General features: G+C 37.6%; 1 protein-coding gene across 1 annotated transcript in view; it reads right to left on the reverse strand.

The window, feature by feature from the left end:
* The window catches only part of ADCY2 (adenylate cyclase 2), a 207547-nt gene that overhangs the window by 176014 nt on the left and 12436 nt on the right, over window positions 1-19097 (reverse strand). The window contains exon 2 of the mRNA XM_030446098.1: window positions 11758-11955. Coding sequence (XP_030301958.1) covers window positions 11758-11955 — 198 coding nt within the window. The remainder of the gene's footprint in view (window positions 1-11757; window positions 11956-19097) is intronic.

A 19097-nucleotide genomic window follows, 5' to 3' on the forward strand; every position in this document is an offset into this window, starting at 1 on the left:
AAGCAAACGAACAAAACAAAGAAACCCCAACCCTCAGGTAAGGATTGTAACACAAGTGCAAAAGTACGGAAAGCTGAAATCTGGTGTGTTGTTCAGAAAATCCAATTTTCTTTATAAATCCCTGTGATATGTGGTTACTTAGCACGATAAATAAGGGAGGATACAAACCCTACAATACTACAGGAGGCAAAGTTGTTTTATTCTGCATTTCTACATTACAAGAAATCACTAATCTGTGATTGTTAATGATAGATAAATAATAGATTGCAGAAATTGGGGAAATTCTATAGAACCAGAAGGTTATTCCATTTCTAGCAGACTTCAGCAGCCAGTACATCTCCCTGCAATACTGTAAAATGTCATTTGCAGACTGTCCCTAGGGCTTGCAAAAAGTATTACTGAAAGGTGATTAAAAACAAAGAAGAAGAGAGAAGAAAAGGAATTAAGGAGTATTAAAGTGGAGAGTCTTTTGCTAGCACCACTGGAGAAATATAAATTGCAACCATCTGCTTACATCACCAAGAAGCTTGAAGCTCTTGGGCTCACCTAGAGCAAATCATGTGGCAGTATTGAAATAAGTCTGATTCACACATTATAACATGCATTAACTGCATTTTCTGCATGCAGGGCTTGGTTATTAATCAAGATTTCACTTTCCAGTCTTCATCTGACCAAAGAAACATGATCTTTCTCAATTCTTCTTGTGCAATCTTTTAACAGAATTTAATACACATATTAATGTCATGCAGACAAAGTACTTTCCTTCCCTTGTCAATACAGTAGACCTGGTAGTTTATCTACATCAGACCTGACAAAGACTTGAAATCCTATCTCATACTCTTAAGCATGTTAAATGCTGAGTAAATTCAGGTTTGAAGAAAAAAATAAAAATCATCCATGTGTATCTAAGTCAGACTGTAATCTCTTCTATGTGAAAGTCATTTATAACACTCCATTGTGCCTATTTATGTATGTGGGTATATATTTACACACTGACAGAAACTGTCATTAAATAACACATGCAGTCATAATGGGTAATCAGAGCATGACATGAGAAAAAAAGACTTAAATAGCTACCCCACATAAGATCTTTTGGGATTTTTTTTAGTTCTTTATGGAAAGCAGAAGTTTTCAGGCACATGCATGTCTAATAAGATTTATTTAGATTTCCACCTTCTTAATACAAGAGACTGTTTAATCTATTTCCTTCATCACTGTAAATTATTAATTATTTGGGAAAAAATCTGTTGCTCAAGACTATCATCGGCATAATAAAGAAAAATGTACACAATACTGTCTCATAAGAAGTACATTCCTAGTTAGTTAGAATGAACTCTATCCCCAAAACAAACAAAAAATATTACAGGATCTGGATGATAAAGCTACGATCTTTTGCTTATTCATACTACCAAAAATGAGGGGGGGGAAAAAAAAGTGCTTCCCACACAGCTTTTTTTCTTTCCTTTTTTTGGAGAGGCAGAACTGCAGTTGTGGTCAAGGGCAACGTGACAGAACTCTTGAGCCCCCAGACACTTGAGCTTGCAGAACAATCACTGTCACTAATGACACTTGAAAACTGTTACTTACATAATATCATCCATACTGAGTAAGGCAAAAAAATATTGTTATAAAGAATAGAGTTGGCTGCAAGACAAAAAAATACAGAGTGATGAAAAAAACAATGTATTAAATTGAGGCTGCCTTCATTAATAAGTAGGAGAGAAAGCTGAAAGCTGTGGTGGTAAATATGAGAAGGTGATGCAAACCTAGGAGGAGATGTATGAAAGAAAGAGCTGACAAAAGGAATAAGAATCAATTGTGAAGTAAACAAAACAAACAGAAAAGTGTCAAAAGCCATTCATACTACAAATGTGCAAAGTGATTAATTACAGAAATCATCTCAGAGGAATACTGCAAGGGAGAAATCTAGAAAGCACAAATGTGGAAAGAGACTGTGAAGACTGCAAGATGCAGATTTCTTTGCAATGCCACATTAAGACATGAGACAGGAAGACTGCAGTTACTGTCTGTGTCATCACTCCACGTGCCATCTTCAGCATGGTTCTTGAAAAACAAAGATACTTGCAAATCAGTCAGGTGTTACAGAAATCAGAACATTTAAGAAGAGATTCAGGTTTGCCAACTCAAGCAAAGATAATGGCCTGAAAAAGTATAATACAAAATTTATATACATATATAACTTAGCTAAAATAGTATGTACAAGAGGCAAATAAGAAAAATGCAATCTAGAGTACAAAACTATCACTATGTAGGTAAGTTCTAAACTGTTCAAAATAAATCTGTCAGAACAATATAATCTAAGAATTTAAGATACTACACAAATTTGACACTACTGATAAATGTGTTCTTTTACAAGTTTATTTTAAGCTTTAAAATCAATGCGAAGCTTTGTAGTAGTAACAGAAATGTATCTTTCTCCTAACTGGCACGATACCACATGCTGCATTGCATGAAAACATGATTTCCTTTTTTTTTAAGCCTTATGAATTGATGTCTGTGGAGGAACAGGGAGTGGTGTTTTTTTTTTCCCTGACGGTGGGGCTTTTCCCCCACTGTCACAGACACGAGTGCTGTGGTCAATTTGCTTGGCATTTTGGTTTCTCGGAATGAAGCCTCTACTATTTCAATATGTTGGCTTTGCAGGGGGGTTTTTGGTGCGGTTTTTATGTGGCTGTTTTTCTTTAAATATATCCCTGCCCCAAATCCTCCAAATTAGTGAAGCCCAGCCTGGGCTTTTGCTTACACTACTTAATGTTCAATATTCTCACCCTGCAAGTTCAGATGACCTGAGGTATCTTCTCCTTGCGTGAGGATGAGCAGTAACAGCTACTGTGGTCAGATGGAAAAACTGTGGTCTGATCAATGCTTGTATTTAGCAGTCAAGCACCTTTTATTTTTGCAGAAGAAACACAGCTTTTAAAACATACAGTTCTAAGTGCCTGTGACAGTGATAGCTGCCCAAGTCCCCCTGCCCTTCCTGTTCTTAGCCCTTCCCCCATCAGAGTGTAAATCAGTCTCAAACCTTACCCAAAGAGGTAGCAAAATCCTAAAAGAGAAATATGTCTGAGGTTATCCCTCAGCAACACTGAAATGTTTTTGGAGAACTGACTATTAGTTTGGTCCATTGTTTTTTTCTCTTTCCCATTTTTCTACCCAGCCTATTGCTGAATTAAGGCAATATCAACATAAAAGCTATGTCCCAGCAAACAAGCATACAGTTATGTTTATAATGAATTATTTTGTCACCTAGTTAAATAAAACAAAAAAAAAGCACATAAACGCAAATAATCTATTGAAAGCACATCTGTTTTCAATAAATGTACCACGTATAATGCATGATTTTTCATATAATATTTTAAATATGCATTATTCTTAAAAATCTGAACTTAAAACACGTTTGAAAGCATACAACAGCACACCTATGATATTATATTTTTGCATTTAGGCTCTCTATAAAACGCATTCATACAGATTTTAAAAATAAATTTTTCATATGGATATATAAAACTCATACATCTTCTACAACTTATATTGAGTGAGCCTTACTATATCAGATGGATTTCTAACTCTTTATCTCTTACTTTTATAAAACTCTGTAAACTTAGCACCTTGCTTGCCAACAAATTTGTAACTGAACCAACAGATCATATCATCTTCTTTGAAATATTAATGTAAGAAAAGCAATGTTTCCTAATATCTGCATAGCACTGTAGATTTGTCTACTGGCAAGAGAAACTGAAAGGTCTTTCATAGCCAGCATATTACAGACTGCAAGCACAGAAGAGGAAATTCTGTTACCTGCTTCTAGATTAAAAGAGAAATGATCCTGAGAATACAGGTACCAAGATTCATTTATTTAACACTACAGTTGTGCTTAAACTTCACAAAAGCTACAGTAACAGAGAACACCATCAACCAAGTAAACTGAGGCCTTTTTACACAGCTTGTAGGAAACATTTTCACCATTATTTTGTTTTTTCTTAGTTTAACAGCTCACAAGCTGAATTATGACAACACTACAAACCAGCACTGGGAAACAGATTTGAGATAAGTAATGAAAAATTACCAAAGGTCAGGATTTATAATGACACACCCCTTCATTGCCTAATTCAGAAAAATAAAAACCTATAATATCACATCCATTTACAGCTATGTAAAGATTATAGCTTCTCTGTGGCAGACAGGTGAGCAAAGTCAAAGAGCTCAAGGCAAGAGACTCATGCAGTGTTATGCCAAAACCTCCCCTCCCGGAAGCAGGATTGTTGTGTGAAAAACGATTCCAGTGAAAGGAGAAGGCTCACCTGGTCATCCTAAACTATACTTGCTAAAGAGAAATTCTGAATAGTTTCTTCAATGGTTCTCTGGTAGCTCTATCATGCAAGTAATTGCTAAATAATATGAACAATTAAATTATTAACTCTTTATTTCCTTCTATTAACAATTTATAAACACATAAGCAGCCTTATGAATGGATTAAAATATTTATTTCCATTTGTCATCTGGGCTCTTGACTTCAGCACCATCAAAACAATATGATATTCAAAATCAGCAGTTTAGTTGTAGTACTCTTGAAACCACTAATACTCTTATTGATACATACTGCCCATCAGTGAGATAAATCTTGTCACATTCAGTTTTGCATATTTAACTGAGATTCACATTTTTATTGTACTTCAATAGAGTTACCTCAACATTTCCCTTAGCAACATTTATTCACTACTCACACAGTAAGTATCACACCGCATAAAAAGTATGCAATAATCTTGATGAAATCTATAATCAGTTCAACTTTCATACTTAATTGTATATTCTGAGATGGGAAAATTGCTACAGACAATGGAGTAAAGAAAAATAAACTAGCAGGGGAACAAAGGTTTCATAAGCTTCTCCTGATAAATGTGCAGGACATGTCCAGTCTCATCTACTTTATGTAACATTAAACTTCTCCCATAAGTCTTAAAAGGAATGCTTGAAGAGATCAGAAATATAGCAAAATCATTATCTCCTGTTGTTATTATTTTTGAGGCTAATGGTCCAGAATTCTGGAAGTATAAAAGACATTTAAATAGCAAAAAGGCATGACATTTTTTAGTTTATAAAATCTATCTCTTCAGTTTTTAGAGGAATTTCAGGCACAGGTCAAAGAAAATTGTCATTTAGACAAGTTCAGTGGTCCCCAGATGTAAGCAGTGCATAGGAATAAAGAACTAAAAGGATGCCTCTGGATCACTGAACTCCATGTCCCTGCTGCTGAAGACAGTGAATGACTCTCAGCTAAGGGCAGCATTCTCCAATTCATTATTTTAATCCCTATTATCCTGAGGATATGAGCCATTCCACAAACCCAGTGCCCTAATGGATAATGGATTTACTCCAATTTCTACTTTAATTTTTATTAATTGCTGGCTGATTTTGTGTGTGTGTGTGTGTGTATGTGTCAGTAAATCCTTATCTTCTGTAGCCTTTCCTCAGATGTGACTTTTGCAACCACAGATTATCTGTAGATGGCGGTCACACCACTCTCAGTATTCTTCTCTTCTGCAAAACTCTACCCAAGTCAAGATCTTCTCAATGTCCTCTCATTACTCCTGATGACCTCACTTGGCACTCTCCATATTTGTTCCATTTTCAGTTTATCATTTTGGATTCAGCTTATGAGAAATGTATATAATCATACAGATGAGGTCTCATCTTTAGCTGGAAATTTTGCCATCATAACAGTCTTTTCTGAACACATATTCTAATGACCCAGGGACCCAACTGACGCTTCTGCTCTTAATTCTGCTTGTCCCTGCTCATTCTCTACTGATCGTCTCTCAGTGCATAGCTGAAATTTCTCCTGCTAGTACCCAAATGCAGGAACCTCACATTTCCTATTATTGAATTTCCTCTGGTTCCTATGAGTGCAGTCCTCCCAGTCATGCTTTTCTTCTCCACGAAATCCTGATCTTTGCCTGTATTAGGAATCTTTTAACTTGCTCATCAACAAACACCTTTATAGTGGTGACATGCTGCCACCCTACCACTAGTAAAAAGCTCTAATAAAGGCAAATATTTCCCAGAGAGCTCCCTGAGAATTTCAGCCAGCAGTCTTCTTGCCTCCTGAGCTCTCTGAAGTCACGCTAGCTGCCCTTTCCTGTCGTCTATATCTCCAGTTACTTTAATAATGCTTATTTCTTCTAGCAGTGCTTCTGGTCTTCCATTTGGCACTAAAATAGATCTAGTCTGCTTCCCCTATTTAAAAAAGAAATAATTTCTCTTTCCACAAACAGCTATAACAACACATTGCCACGACAATCCAAATGTTAAGGATGGTTCACTGGTTACACTAGAAGGATGTTCCAAGGCTCCACACACTATTTTATACATTCATATATTATAGTACTGATTTTAATGACTGACAGGTCTCTACTAGCTTACTTTTTTCCCTGTCTTCTGTACAGACAAACCATACCAGACTTTAGACAAACACATTTAAATTCCTTGCTATTAAGCCTGTGACTTCATAATTCTATATAAAAAAAATTAAGATAAAAATTATGTGTTCTTCTTTGAATATAACTGCAAATATGGTTTATATTGGTGGATTATGGGTTTGTTCCTTTCCAACCACACCTACTCCTAAAGTACAGTATCATCTGCTGGGCAGTATCTTTCCCTTTCATACAAGTCTTCTTCTTTTTCGTTGAGTCCTTTTTCGGGTGACTATTCACCTACAGGGTACTGAACTATACTCCAACAAGATTTAGCTCCTTCCTCAGGATACTCATTTCCCATAGTCAGATTAATCTTCAACTTGAAAAAATGTCAAATCTCCCCCACACTCCAGATCTGGAGCCAGCAGCAGAACTGACAGCAGCTCATCCTTGCTTTCCTACACTGCAGGGACTTCACAGACACTTGCCCCGCTCTCCTTCTCAAACACCTAACTCTGTCCTCGCTTTTTTCATGTGCCTTAACCACACAACATGTTATTAATAATTTATGGCAGTGCTGTCTTTAGATAAGGAAGGTCCCAAGCAAGGTATATATAACGCTTCAGATATTTGACTCAGTGTAATTCTGCAGAAAGCAAGCTCTACCCTTTTCACAGACTCAATGCCTCCCTGCCTCATACAGTACAGTTACTACAACCACAGAAACTCTGTGCAGGGCATCACCCCTCAGCACACGGTAGACTGACATTCTCAAGTGCCACGAGAGTATCAAAAAAATGAGAATTATAAATACTAACACAGAAAATTTTGACAGCACTTCGTAAACCAGGTTGAACCATTTTATATGAATGCATTAAAAAAAAAAAAAAAAAAAAAGCCAAGTCCCTTAAATTCAGTTCAAAATGTAGCATTGTCAAACATATTCTTAACATATCACTCTGTTGGTGATTTTTTTTTGGAAACCAGAAGTGTCAAATCCTGCTTGAAGTAATTACTGTACTGTAACTGAATATAGATAGACAAGGAAGAACACATCTGGCGCCTGGGCTGTGCAAATGTATTTATAATTAAGTAGAATTGAATACCAAAATCCAGCAATGATAGAATTCATTAGACTAGCACAATGCTCTATAATTACTCTCTCTTTTTTTATACCATCCACTGTATGCTTTAAGAGCTGGTTTTACCCACTGATATCAATGTGCTATGACATATTTACATACACCTTGTATGAAAGGCTGAGGAAGTATTAGACATGTCAGAGGATGACATGGAAAGGTGACTGTCACACAATAACTGCACTGTCAGCAGAACAAGAGGAAACTAATTTAAATTTATTCCCTGGAATGTAACTCTACAGTTAGTTACTGGATTTACATTTTGTAAGAGGTGCTTCTTTCTGTAGTAGATAAAAGTCCTAACTTGACAAAAACAATACATCACCCCCTTCTATCAGCACTAAGTCCTCAGCTTGCCTGCCTTGCATTACTGGCTCTCCACCAAACACACCATTAACTGAGTTCCATGCAGAGCTTTCTAAGCATCACTCCTGGGTCTCTACTGAAACCATCTCCACACACTACTGCTCACACCTCAGGTTTGGCAAGAACTGCCAGCAGGTAGTTTCCCTCCCTGAGCCTCCATCTGATTTCCTTTGCTTTACTCCTTTCCTACCAACCCTTGCCAATTGTCCTGTAACTCCTACCAGGCAGCCCAGCCTCTCTCCTGGTCTGTAACGCAGTGTAATGCCTGTAGGTCCTAAGTTCCCTAGGCCATCAGGGAAAACTATAGGCCACGCTGCCAAGCCTAGCACTGACTGGGTGTCCTGGTTTGGGCCAGGATAAAGGTGATTTTCTGACAGATAAATCTGCAGTGTCATGGTTTAACACTGGCCCAGCAATTAAACCGAGTAACAGATGCTCTCTATTAATCTCTCTTTCCTCCTTGATAAAGAAAGGAGAGAGAATAAGGGAGAGAGGCTAACTTCAGGTGTTCATCAGTTGGTGAGGCTGACAGTGCAAATATCTCTTAGATAGGTTTGTGATTTTGCAGTGCAGCCCAGTGACAATAGCAGTCTCAAGCCCAGCAGGCTATTCCAGAGGCAGAATGGGGCTGGCACACCAGCCCTAGGGACCAAGAAACCATCTACATCTGTGTTGCTTCCCCCCTTCCAGCAGCAGCCAGATACCTGCCTAATAATAGCTTTTTCTCCAAAGCTTTAGCTGCAGCCAAATGAGAGACAAGGAAATGCAGACAGACGAAAGCAGTCTGCAGGGACAGCAAAAAGCTAGCTGAAACCAATTATGATTTGCACTTATTTCATCAGCCCACAGGTTTCTAACAAAAAAAAAAAACTATTGCCCTGACCAACCATTTCATTTTCAGCTCTCTCATGTTTGTGAAAGTTATTTGAGCTATGTGCCTGCAGGCTTAGGAAAAACTGCTCTGCATTAAATATATATTGAATTCATAACCAAAATAGTCTCTCTGAAGTGGTATTTTTATTATAAAGAAAAGATGTGAAAGTTAACACCTAGGGTTCCTTCAGACAACAGAGGAAAACTGCACTTAGAAGTTGTAAGCAACCAAAAGGAACAAAGAAATCATTAAGAAAAAGTTTAAAGGAGGGGTGGTGGTAGGGGTTGTCTTTTAAAGGGAGAAGGCTTGGACACAAATGAGACAGTAACATTTTCTGGGCACAAATGAGAGTAACATTTTCTTTCTATAAACTATGGTATGCAGAAAATTTATCTTTCAATAGTTACCAGTACAATTAAGAAATCCCATATACTTATCAAACTTATGATTCAAAAGACATGAAAGATATGAAAGATTTGATGAAAGGAATATTTTTGAACTCTGAACTCAGAACAAAAGTTAGGCTATAAGAAGAAAATAAAGTTGAAGTTGATGAAAATTAAAAATAAAACACTGATTTACTAAATAAATGTGCATGAACTGGCTCTTTTTTATCTTTGTAGCTTCCTGATTAGCTATGTTGACAAAGACATATTTGAAACAGAACAAATTTATTTTTTGCATTGTATTTTTTCTTTCACAAAGAGGCATAAAGGAACAACAAGAACACCCTAATAACCCAAGCAAAGTGGTTTTACAATTCACAACATGCAAAACCTCAACAAAGAAGCTGTCACTGAGGAAAAAATTTTCAGATTTGCTTTCACATACAATTATGGGAGAGAACATTGATTATTGCCCTACATATTCTTGATGCAGAGCAATCAAAACACGAGCAGCACAAGAATATACAGCAGTATTTTACTTCTCAGGGCTTTTTTAGCAATGTTCCAAAACATCAAACCTGCAATTAGTCTATTGTGTAAGGTGTCAATTTCCCAGGAAGATTCCTGTATTTCCACAGGTTTCTCTTAACTGACAGTAGGCAGGAGTATACCTACAAAAGTGATCACCAAAGCAGCACTGCTATTCAAAAGAGGGTAAAAAACACATGGTTTTGGGGAAAAGCAAAGCGCCCCACAGCAGAAACCACGAGACCCTCAACTCCTAACAGTGGCCAAGGGCCACCCTGGCACCAGCCCTCTCCCACAAGATGCCAAAGATGCCTGCAAGGTGGAATTAAGCCTCATATCTGCACCCAGGTCGAGGCTTTCTGAAAAAGCCCTGCCTGCTCTGGGCTGAAGCCTGCAGAGCTCTAGGCATGACAGCTGCCCAGAGCCAGCTGCTGCTGGCAGAGCTATCAGCACAGTTCCCTCTCTGATATCCTCTTCTCCAAGCAACACTTGCACGCAAAGCAAGAAGCAGACTGAAAAAATAAGTGGAGTTGTGTCCTGGCAACCCGCGGGAGGACAAAGCCTTTCCCTGGAGCTCTGCAGCCCATCCTGCCTCACATGGCTGGCCACGTCCCTTGGATGCTGGGGGAACGCCTACATTTTTCCTAAGAGGAAAGCAAGGCAGGTGAAACGACCTTCACAGGCTTAATACAACCCTGGGACTGAGGTGCCAGCATTAGAGTTCTTTTATGCCATGTGCTGTTGCAAACCATTATGGTATCTTTCAAGTAACAAAGTTAAACTTGGCAGAATTTGCAAAAACCAAAAAATATGGCTAATTAAATATCTGTATCTGAAATATTCTAGGATGACATCATGCAGCTGGCAATGAAAATATATAAATAAAGAAAAGTAAAGCCATGTGAATCATCTAGACTTTGTTATCACAAGGATACAGGAATTCCCATGGTGAAACCTGTATCTAGAGAAAAATATTGCATGTTCAGATTTGCTATTTATTACATGCTAGTGTGGCCTGGCTTGGTAGTTTCAAATACTTTAAAAAAAAAAATCAAAACAGGAAGGCAGCTTCATAGCTAATTAAACCTCGAACCTTCCAAATAAATGAGAATATACAAGTCACCCCCAAAGGTAAGGGCTCAAAAATTCATATTACTAACATACACCACTGATTTTAATAATTTGAATTAAAGATTTTAAAGGAACTACTTGCATACTTAAAGTTCAGGACTTGCATAAATCTTTGCAAGATATGAATAATAAGTCAGAGAATTTGTTTCAAGTTTATCTTTAAGATCCAGGAGGTACCCTGGATCCCACACTACCAGTTATAGATTATAATGAACTCATAGAATCAGCATAAAATTTTTAGAATGCATGCTGATATATTATAAGTTTTTTTCCACCCTCTGAAGTGTTTTACAATTCTATCAGAAGTAGTCACATGGGGAGATGTTTGGGAAAAGGATATGGCAAGCACACAAGAATCGATTAGGTGCAGTGCTGGATACTGCACATCATGTATTGATATTTCAATAGTGCTGCCATTAAAATGCAATTATATTTTTGCTTTGTCTTCATTACAAAATTTTTAAAAAGTGAAGAGGTCTTCACTGCTTCTCCACTCATTTATTTCCATAGAAATGAAAGGAAACTCCCAACTCCCAACTCAACCATTTTAAGCTGAAGAAGTTAGCATAAGTAGTCTTGAACATAACTCACATTCTTGGCATATTAATTGGTCACTAGAAACAAGTATTCACTATATGAAGAAGTTGGTGACTGGAGTAAATTTTCCTTATCTAAAGGAGCTTAAAAACATAAAACCAAAATGCTTCAACTATTTTCATATCATAAGTATGTGCATCTCTTTGGTATTTATAAACCAGATACAGGGAGTTTCAGCATGTAAACAGTCCCAGAAATGTTTTACAAGATGTCCCACAAAAATTAATGGGAATACTTTTGCACAGAACAGTTCTTGGACTTGAACCCAATGAAGTAAAATTAGCAATAATGAGTCTTACCTGGTCCCAGGGACAGATGATTCCTCCAAAACACATAAAAAGATATCCCATGGCAACAAGACATACCCAGACCACCAGAGAAAATACACGAAGAAGCTTCTTAAATACAGGTTCTACGCATACAAGGATAAATATAGCGAAAAAAATTGCTAGGGCCGTTGGAACAGTTATTAAAAATGCCACGTGGTCTTCAATTTCCTGGAAACAGAAAAAAAAAATGAAAAGAAAGTTAAAAATCTATTGTACTTAAAGGTCAGGCAGCAATAACATACTCTAAACTGACTGCACATGGAGATCTAAGACAGACATAGCTAAATATCAGAAGTGAGATGAATCAAAACAGGATTTCTTTCACTGCAAGATGCTGTTATTTGGAGTATTAACTCATAGCTGCAATTGCTGCATGGTACTTCTTTTACTAAATTAAGAAATCAAAGCAGATTGAGGAAACTGTAAATCACACTTCTGTAATGCACCAGGTCCGGGGGGCTGAGCAACTTAAGAGGCAAACCCCATCTGCAGAAGCAGCACTTGCCTTTCTTCTCCAGAATTCAGATTGCTCTGCTTTCTGTGGTTTGCAGGTGAAATTCAGGCATCCCTATTGAAGGCTGCAGCTGTCAGAATGCCTCCCACATGAACTATGTGTACATAAATCAATAAAAGTCTTTTTGACAGTGATATTTGCCAGGTATTATGCATTTTGCATCTTTTTAAAGCATTAATCAGGAAGCATGTGCTCTAGGTTACATATATACATTTTCTTCTAGCAATTGCTTACATCAAAACATGCAAGCAACACCCAGAGCAAGGACTGGAATCTAACTTGAAGTGAGATTCACAATAAGCAGTTTTTAAGCTTATTTAGAGAGCTACACTAATATTTTTAAATCATCTAGTGATGGGTGCATTAGATAAGAATAAGTACTTGATTCTATATTCCTGTATGTGCCCAAACTATCTCTGGTTGATGGAGAACAGCACTATATCAATGCCTGGTCATAGGATCCTTACTCATTCTGGCAGCTGTTACCAATTTTAACAATCTCATTTGTAACAACTACGATTGAAAAAGCAGGCCCCAAAAGGCTACTGTTGCAACAATATAAACTCTTTCAGTAACCACCCAACTTCATGCAGAGAAGCCTGGAATCCATTTACTCACGCTGAGTGAAATCTTGGGAACAATCTGAAAGTACCTATTTGACTATTTGTAAGACATCTAAGCACAAAGAAATAACATTTTCCCCCCTTAGATTCATAGCTGCTTCCTTAAGTGCCCTGATAATAATTGTTTATTGATGGGTTTTCAACTTACATCTCTTAGGTTTTACTTAAAAGCTTTTTGATGTGACTTTTTCTCCTTTCTTATGCCTGTAAGACTCACTGTAGTTAAAGAAAAAAAAAATATTACAAGCAAATCTGTAGATTTAGAAAAATTTACAAATGCTGTCATTTGTAAACAAACAAACAACATTTTGTTTTAGCTGTTGGTGGTGGTGGTTTGGTTTGGGTTTTTCCCTCCCTTTCAGATTTACTAAGTTTTACAACCTGCAATCTATGAAGACACTCGCTGTGAGGTTCCTTCCCCCTCCTCTCCTCCAACCTGAGGAAGCACCAAGCTCCTCTGACCTCTCAGCCCCCTGCCCACTGCCAGCCCAGCACCTCCCCACCTGCACATACCCCAGAACAGAGCTGCTCTGAGCCAGTGTTGAAAAAAAAAACTCAGAAATTTAGAATGGTGGGACTATTTTGTGCAAGATGTACTCAATATATTAAAGTTAAAACTGTAGTCAGAAAAACATGCAAGCTAGCACATAGCAAGAACAACCTGAACTAACTAGGCCTTGAAGAAGGCAGTTAATCAAGAAGTTTTAAGGCTGTCTCATGTAAATCACCAACTTGGTGGAGAAAACTCAAGGTCTGTACAGATAATTGGACCTGAGGAATGCAGGAAGTGATAAAGAAGAACCAAAATCAAGAAGATTGACTGCTGAACCAGTCTTGGGCAGTTGGAGCCATAGAACTTCTGATATTGTGTCCTTTAGGTGAACTTAGATCAAAAAGACTTAGGTCTTCACCCTGACCCAGTGAAGAACCTTACCCTGAGCATGTATAGTAGTAGTAATGGTAAATTGGTAACCAATCATGGCAAAGAGGATGGATTTGGAAGCTTACTAACTTTACAATTTTGTGTATAAATATGCCATGGAAAACCTCATTCAGCATGCTTGATTTGTGGGAAGGCACCAAGCAGCCAGCTTTGTACAAGCCTGCAATAAATAACGTCTCCTTCCCAAACAAAGTCTTTCTGTCTGTGTTTCAAGAGCTCACTGAGGAGCCACCAACATATACAACCCCACTCCTCAGCCTCATCCCATCACCCTCACATTTTAGGAGATGAGGAGAGGACGACCAGATCACCCCTCTGCAGAGCATCTGAGCTGGGGCTCCATGTTGAACCTGCCAGCTTCCAACCATGGGGAAACACCATGATGGAAATGCACATCTCCCTGCACAGGCAGCAGATTATCCTTCACCCACACAACCCTGCCTGACATGGGGCAGCTCATCTTTCAACTCTTATTCTTTCTTTCCAATTAAACTTACGGAATTACACATTTGAGCAATTATTATTTCAGGATTGGTGATTGAATATAAACAGAAGAGTAGAGAAACTGTAACTTCTGATGCTAACTTTCAAGTGCAAGCACAAATCTTCCAAATATTAAATACACACATTAAGGCTTTCAAGCACCTGGGTAAATATAGCAAAAATAAAACTGTGGGCATAAACTTAGGACTAGAAGTAAGTGTCCACAGGAGTACAGAGCCATATGAAGTAAGATACATGCAATCTTACATGGTAAGAGAAAAAATATAAAACCTAACGAGCTACTGATTTGACTCTGAATTTTGTGATTTTGATGATTCTGATCTCTGAAATCAGTTTCAGTGAATTAATTTACTGATATCACAACCAGCATCAGCCCAGATAACACCAAAAGCATTTAAGTTCAGCCTCTGACTTTTGCACTTCCAGGTGCGAGTGTCAAACTCTTGTTACAGGATCAGAGGAATTAGTCCCTTCAATGGTAACAGGACTACATTCTATTCCTTGCACCATCTGTCATGCAGTCAAGTGTGCAGCACTGAAGGAACCCACAAGTTCCTGGAAGGAGCCAAGACTCAGGAAAACCATAGATATTAATGATGGGAAACTGGTATTTCAATGATAATGATCATCATTGATCAATGATAATGATCATGCTACAAATACATTAGGGAGAATATCCACATGCACATCAACAACACATTTCAGTTAAAAAACAACAACAACAACAACAACAACAAAAAACCCAAACAACAAAAAAACCCCAAACCAAACAAAAAAAAAAAAAACAACCAAAAAACCCCAAAACAACCAATATGAATCAACAAGATTTAGATTTCAGTTTAGAGCATATATATGCTCACATAGCTACATATTTATACATATATATATACACTTAAATTAGATCAATCCATCAACACGTTTTCTCCAAATTGACACCTCTAATCAGTCAATTTCTTTTTTTAACAGTACACTGATCTCAGCACTTCTCCAAGCCATTTTTATCACTATATCTAAAATGTTATTTCTGCTTTCTCCCCTTCTCTGGTTGGCTATTGCACAGTTCTGAATTTTGTTTGGATATAAATATATGCAAGGAGGGGGAAAAAAACAGACCAGAATGGATCAGCTCCACAACCCAGGTAACTGGATGCAATCTCCTGGACTGCCATGGGACACCACCTCTCTAAGCAGACCACAAAACAACCCACTCCCAATGTCACAAGCTGCTTGTATTACACAGTGAGCTGTGTGAATTCTGAAGTGAAACTGAAATTTAAAGACAGAATAGTAAATCCACTATAAAATAAATTTTTAAAATGCAGTAGAAAACAATTGCTATTGCGATTTGAATCGTTCACAGAAAGCCTTGAGGTGTACAGGGGGATTTTTCACAAGCCTGCTTGTAAAATACACATTAATACCAGATCAACAAAAGTAGGCTGTGTGAGGCAGGGGGTTATTTTGAAAACTACTTTTAACATTATTTTCCTATAACTTTAGAGGAGCTACATATTTAAGAAATTGCAACTTCCAGAGCAGGACATTTAAAACTTTAGCTTCCTGATCTATATTTGCAACCATCAGTGTGTCTAGCAGGTTACAAGATGATGGTTGCAAAACAAAATCCTGAAGGCTAATTTTTCTGTTTCTCTAACTCTTTTCCAAGGAGGAAGGTGGGGAAAAAAATTCCTAAAGCACTTTCCTTCTTTCTTTTTTTTTCTTTCTTTTTTGTTTTGCTTTGTTTTGTTGGGGTTATGTTGGGGGTTTTTTTGTTTGGTTTGGGGTTTTTTGTTTCTAGTCTCAGAAACTAAAATACACCAGAGGTAATAGAATTAACAGCATGACAATTTTCAACACAGTGGTTACAGCTGGCAGCTCTGTCATCCTGAGCTCATCCTGTCATCTTGCTGCCTTTTAATTACTGAAGAAACTAGTAAGTCTACTACTAGAAATTTTTCCAACACCCAGAAATTCTTCAGAAATGTGTGGTAATCCTATCACCACTATAATCTAAAACATAACGTTCACTCATCTTTCCAAAACTCACAACCTTCTCTCATTCCATGTCCTGTTCTTTCTCCAGATAATGCGGCACACACAGTTTAATTTTAAACAGCAAAGCTGCTATAGAGCCCTTCACACGTACTATGCTGTATGTATAAAAGCATACAGCTTGATGAAGTATTACACAAAAATGAACAAACAAGCCTTTAAAATACCAGTTTTAGCATAAAATCTTTTAGCATGATCCCTCATTCTTATGGTACTTTTTCCTTTATTATTTTCATCCACTGGAATTTGACAGCAGTCTACATACAGAAAACTCCTGCTGGGATCTGAAAAACAACAAGGTTTGAATTAATTCAAACCATTTACCACATTAAGTTCCTACTAAAATAATTTTTTTGTTAGGATCAATTAAATGCTTTAGAAATGTAAATATAAAAACAAGTGATTAATGTTCTTTACATTAAAATTACATGTTCTTTACATTAAAATTTAAAGAGAGTTGCATCTGAGTTTTAAATAAAAAGTGTTACAGGGCTCACGGATTGCTAACTTACTGAACTGTCTCTCAAAACAGGACAATATCTTCCTTTAACCAGACTGACTGAGAGAATCTATAGCAAAATTTAGTCATTTCTCCAGTAAACTCCTTTTCCATGACTTGAGAGAATTAGAATAATTTTGTGAAGATTTATCATCACCCTTTCTTTTGTATAAGTGGGCTGCATTTCAATACTCGAACACCTCAAAACACCTCAAAGCCAAAAAGCTACCAAAGTCATCTGGCTACCTGTGGCTCTTCACTATGGCTTTATATTTTGGTGCATTTTTTTACAGCTGACTGCACTTTGTGCCATCTGCCAGACAGCTGGAAAAATCTCCATTTTAGTGGGAGGTGCTATGCTCTGCTTCTGGCAAAGTAGCTATACAGCTTCACCTAAGACTTTGAAATTTAGGACATCAATTGAAAAGGTTTGGCCCACCATCTCAGATTTCTTTTGCATTAATTCCATCACTATTAGTCCATCCTCACTTCAAAAAATGGTGCAGTGTCTGTAAAGCCAGATGCTGCTTCCAAGACCACCTGGTATCTTCTGGATCCACAACTTAGAAAAAACTCCTCTGCATTTCATGCCCACCATTTGTCGTTCATAATGCAAAGCTTTGCTTGTTTTTCTCACTTAGCTGCTTCATTGGAAGCTTTCTCAAGTGACTTTATTTTTAATCTTTTATTGATGTTTTGTGCAACATATTCAAGGATGCTAGCAGAAAATTAATTGTGCCTTTTAATCAAACTGTCCTGTGTCAATGAAACTTTTGATTTTCACTAAGGCCTTGTGTAACTGCATGCCCAGATTTTTTCTCTCTGATTCAGCATTTCCTGTTTGGATCGGAAGATCAATGATAACGGCATCAGGCTTGAATCCAGTTGTTTCATGATGTCTGTTTTCTTGAGAAATTCAGTTCTCTCTGTTAATGAGTCTGATTTGCTGCCTAGACTTGCTGTTAGCACACAGTGGTATCTGATTCCTTGTTAGTCCACAATCAGTCCAGCAACTTGCACCTATTATACATCAGGTAATTCTGGCAGGCACTACAGATGTCAAGCTGCTGTGTGATGTTCTATATAACCAGCAAGAAGCAGTTCCACATTCATGGGCAGATTCTATATCATTCTGTATTTGTTAGTATATTGTGACACTATAAAAACAACAAGACTTCATTCAAATCTTTCAAAGGACATTCTGGTCACCTGGAGTCTCCATTCGAACGTGAAAGTCATGACCAATATGGTTTGTAAAGTCCTCCCTGAATGAGAAGTGTGGCATGTTGCAACAGTGCAATAACTCTGCTGAAATCAACAGGAACTGTTCTTTGACTTTACAGAGTCTGTCCTAGTTAGCACATAGGACCAACAGCCATAACACCGTGACCAATCACACAGGGGTTGTGAACACCCTTTTGACCACATATGTGCTTCACTACCATCACTTTTTACCGGTGGATTCATTTCAGTGAGTTAAACTATACATACAGATGTTGTTCATCTGCTCACTTAGTAGAAAAGAATTGTATGCTGATTTTTCCAAGTTTTCCTGATAGCTAAAAGTGAACCTCGCCAGCCTCAGTGTTGTTGTAATTATTATCGGGAACACAAACTCTGACATACCAAAGAATCTCTGCTTAATGCAAAAAGATCAGACCTCACAGAGGGTTTGGAAAGGCTTCTTAGAAGTGCTGAGGAAGAGTTAAAGGCCATGGCTGCTGTTTAAATAACATAAAGAAGGTTAAAAGAGAAGTTCTGATGGCAAAATATTGGTTGCTAGTGAAGAAGCAGAGAACTACAGCAGCATTCCCAGAAATGCTCCCAGAAAGAGACAGCTTGCCAAGCAAAAAATCAATAAGCAGCTCAGAAGATTTATTTAAAAGGGCATTCAAAGAAACAGGAAAATTTTGGGAATAGCAGTGGAGCCTCTAGAAGGTAGTTGAGCTTAATCTAAGCCAGAAAAGAGTCCGCTTCAAGACATAGGAAAACATTCAAATTGAAGAGGTTATAGAAACATATTACGTGGTTGAAGAGAAGAAGTAACATCACGAAGACCTACAATTCTCAACTAAGGGAAAGGACAGAAGTTGATTAAATGCCGGCAAGAAGGAAATGGCAAAGAAAAGCCAGAACAGACAGACTCTCTTCATAAAAATTTGCAGAGAAAGACCT

This window comes from Calypte anna, chromosome 2 (genome assembly GCF_003957555.1).
Source record: "Calypte anna isolate BGI_N300 chromosome 2, bCalAnn1_v1.p, whole genome shotgun sequence".
NCBI classification, from domain to species: domain Eukaryota; kingdom Metazoa; phylum Chordata; class Aves; order Apodiformes; family Trochilidae; genus Calypte; species Calypte anna.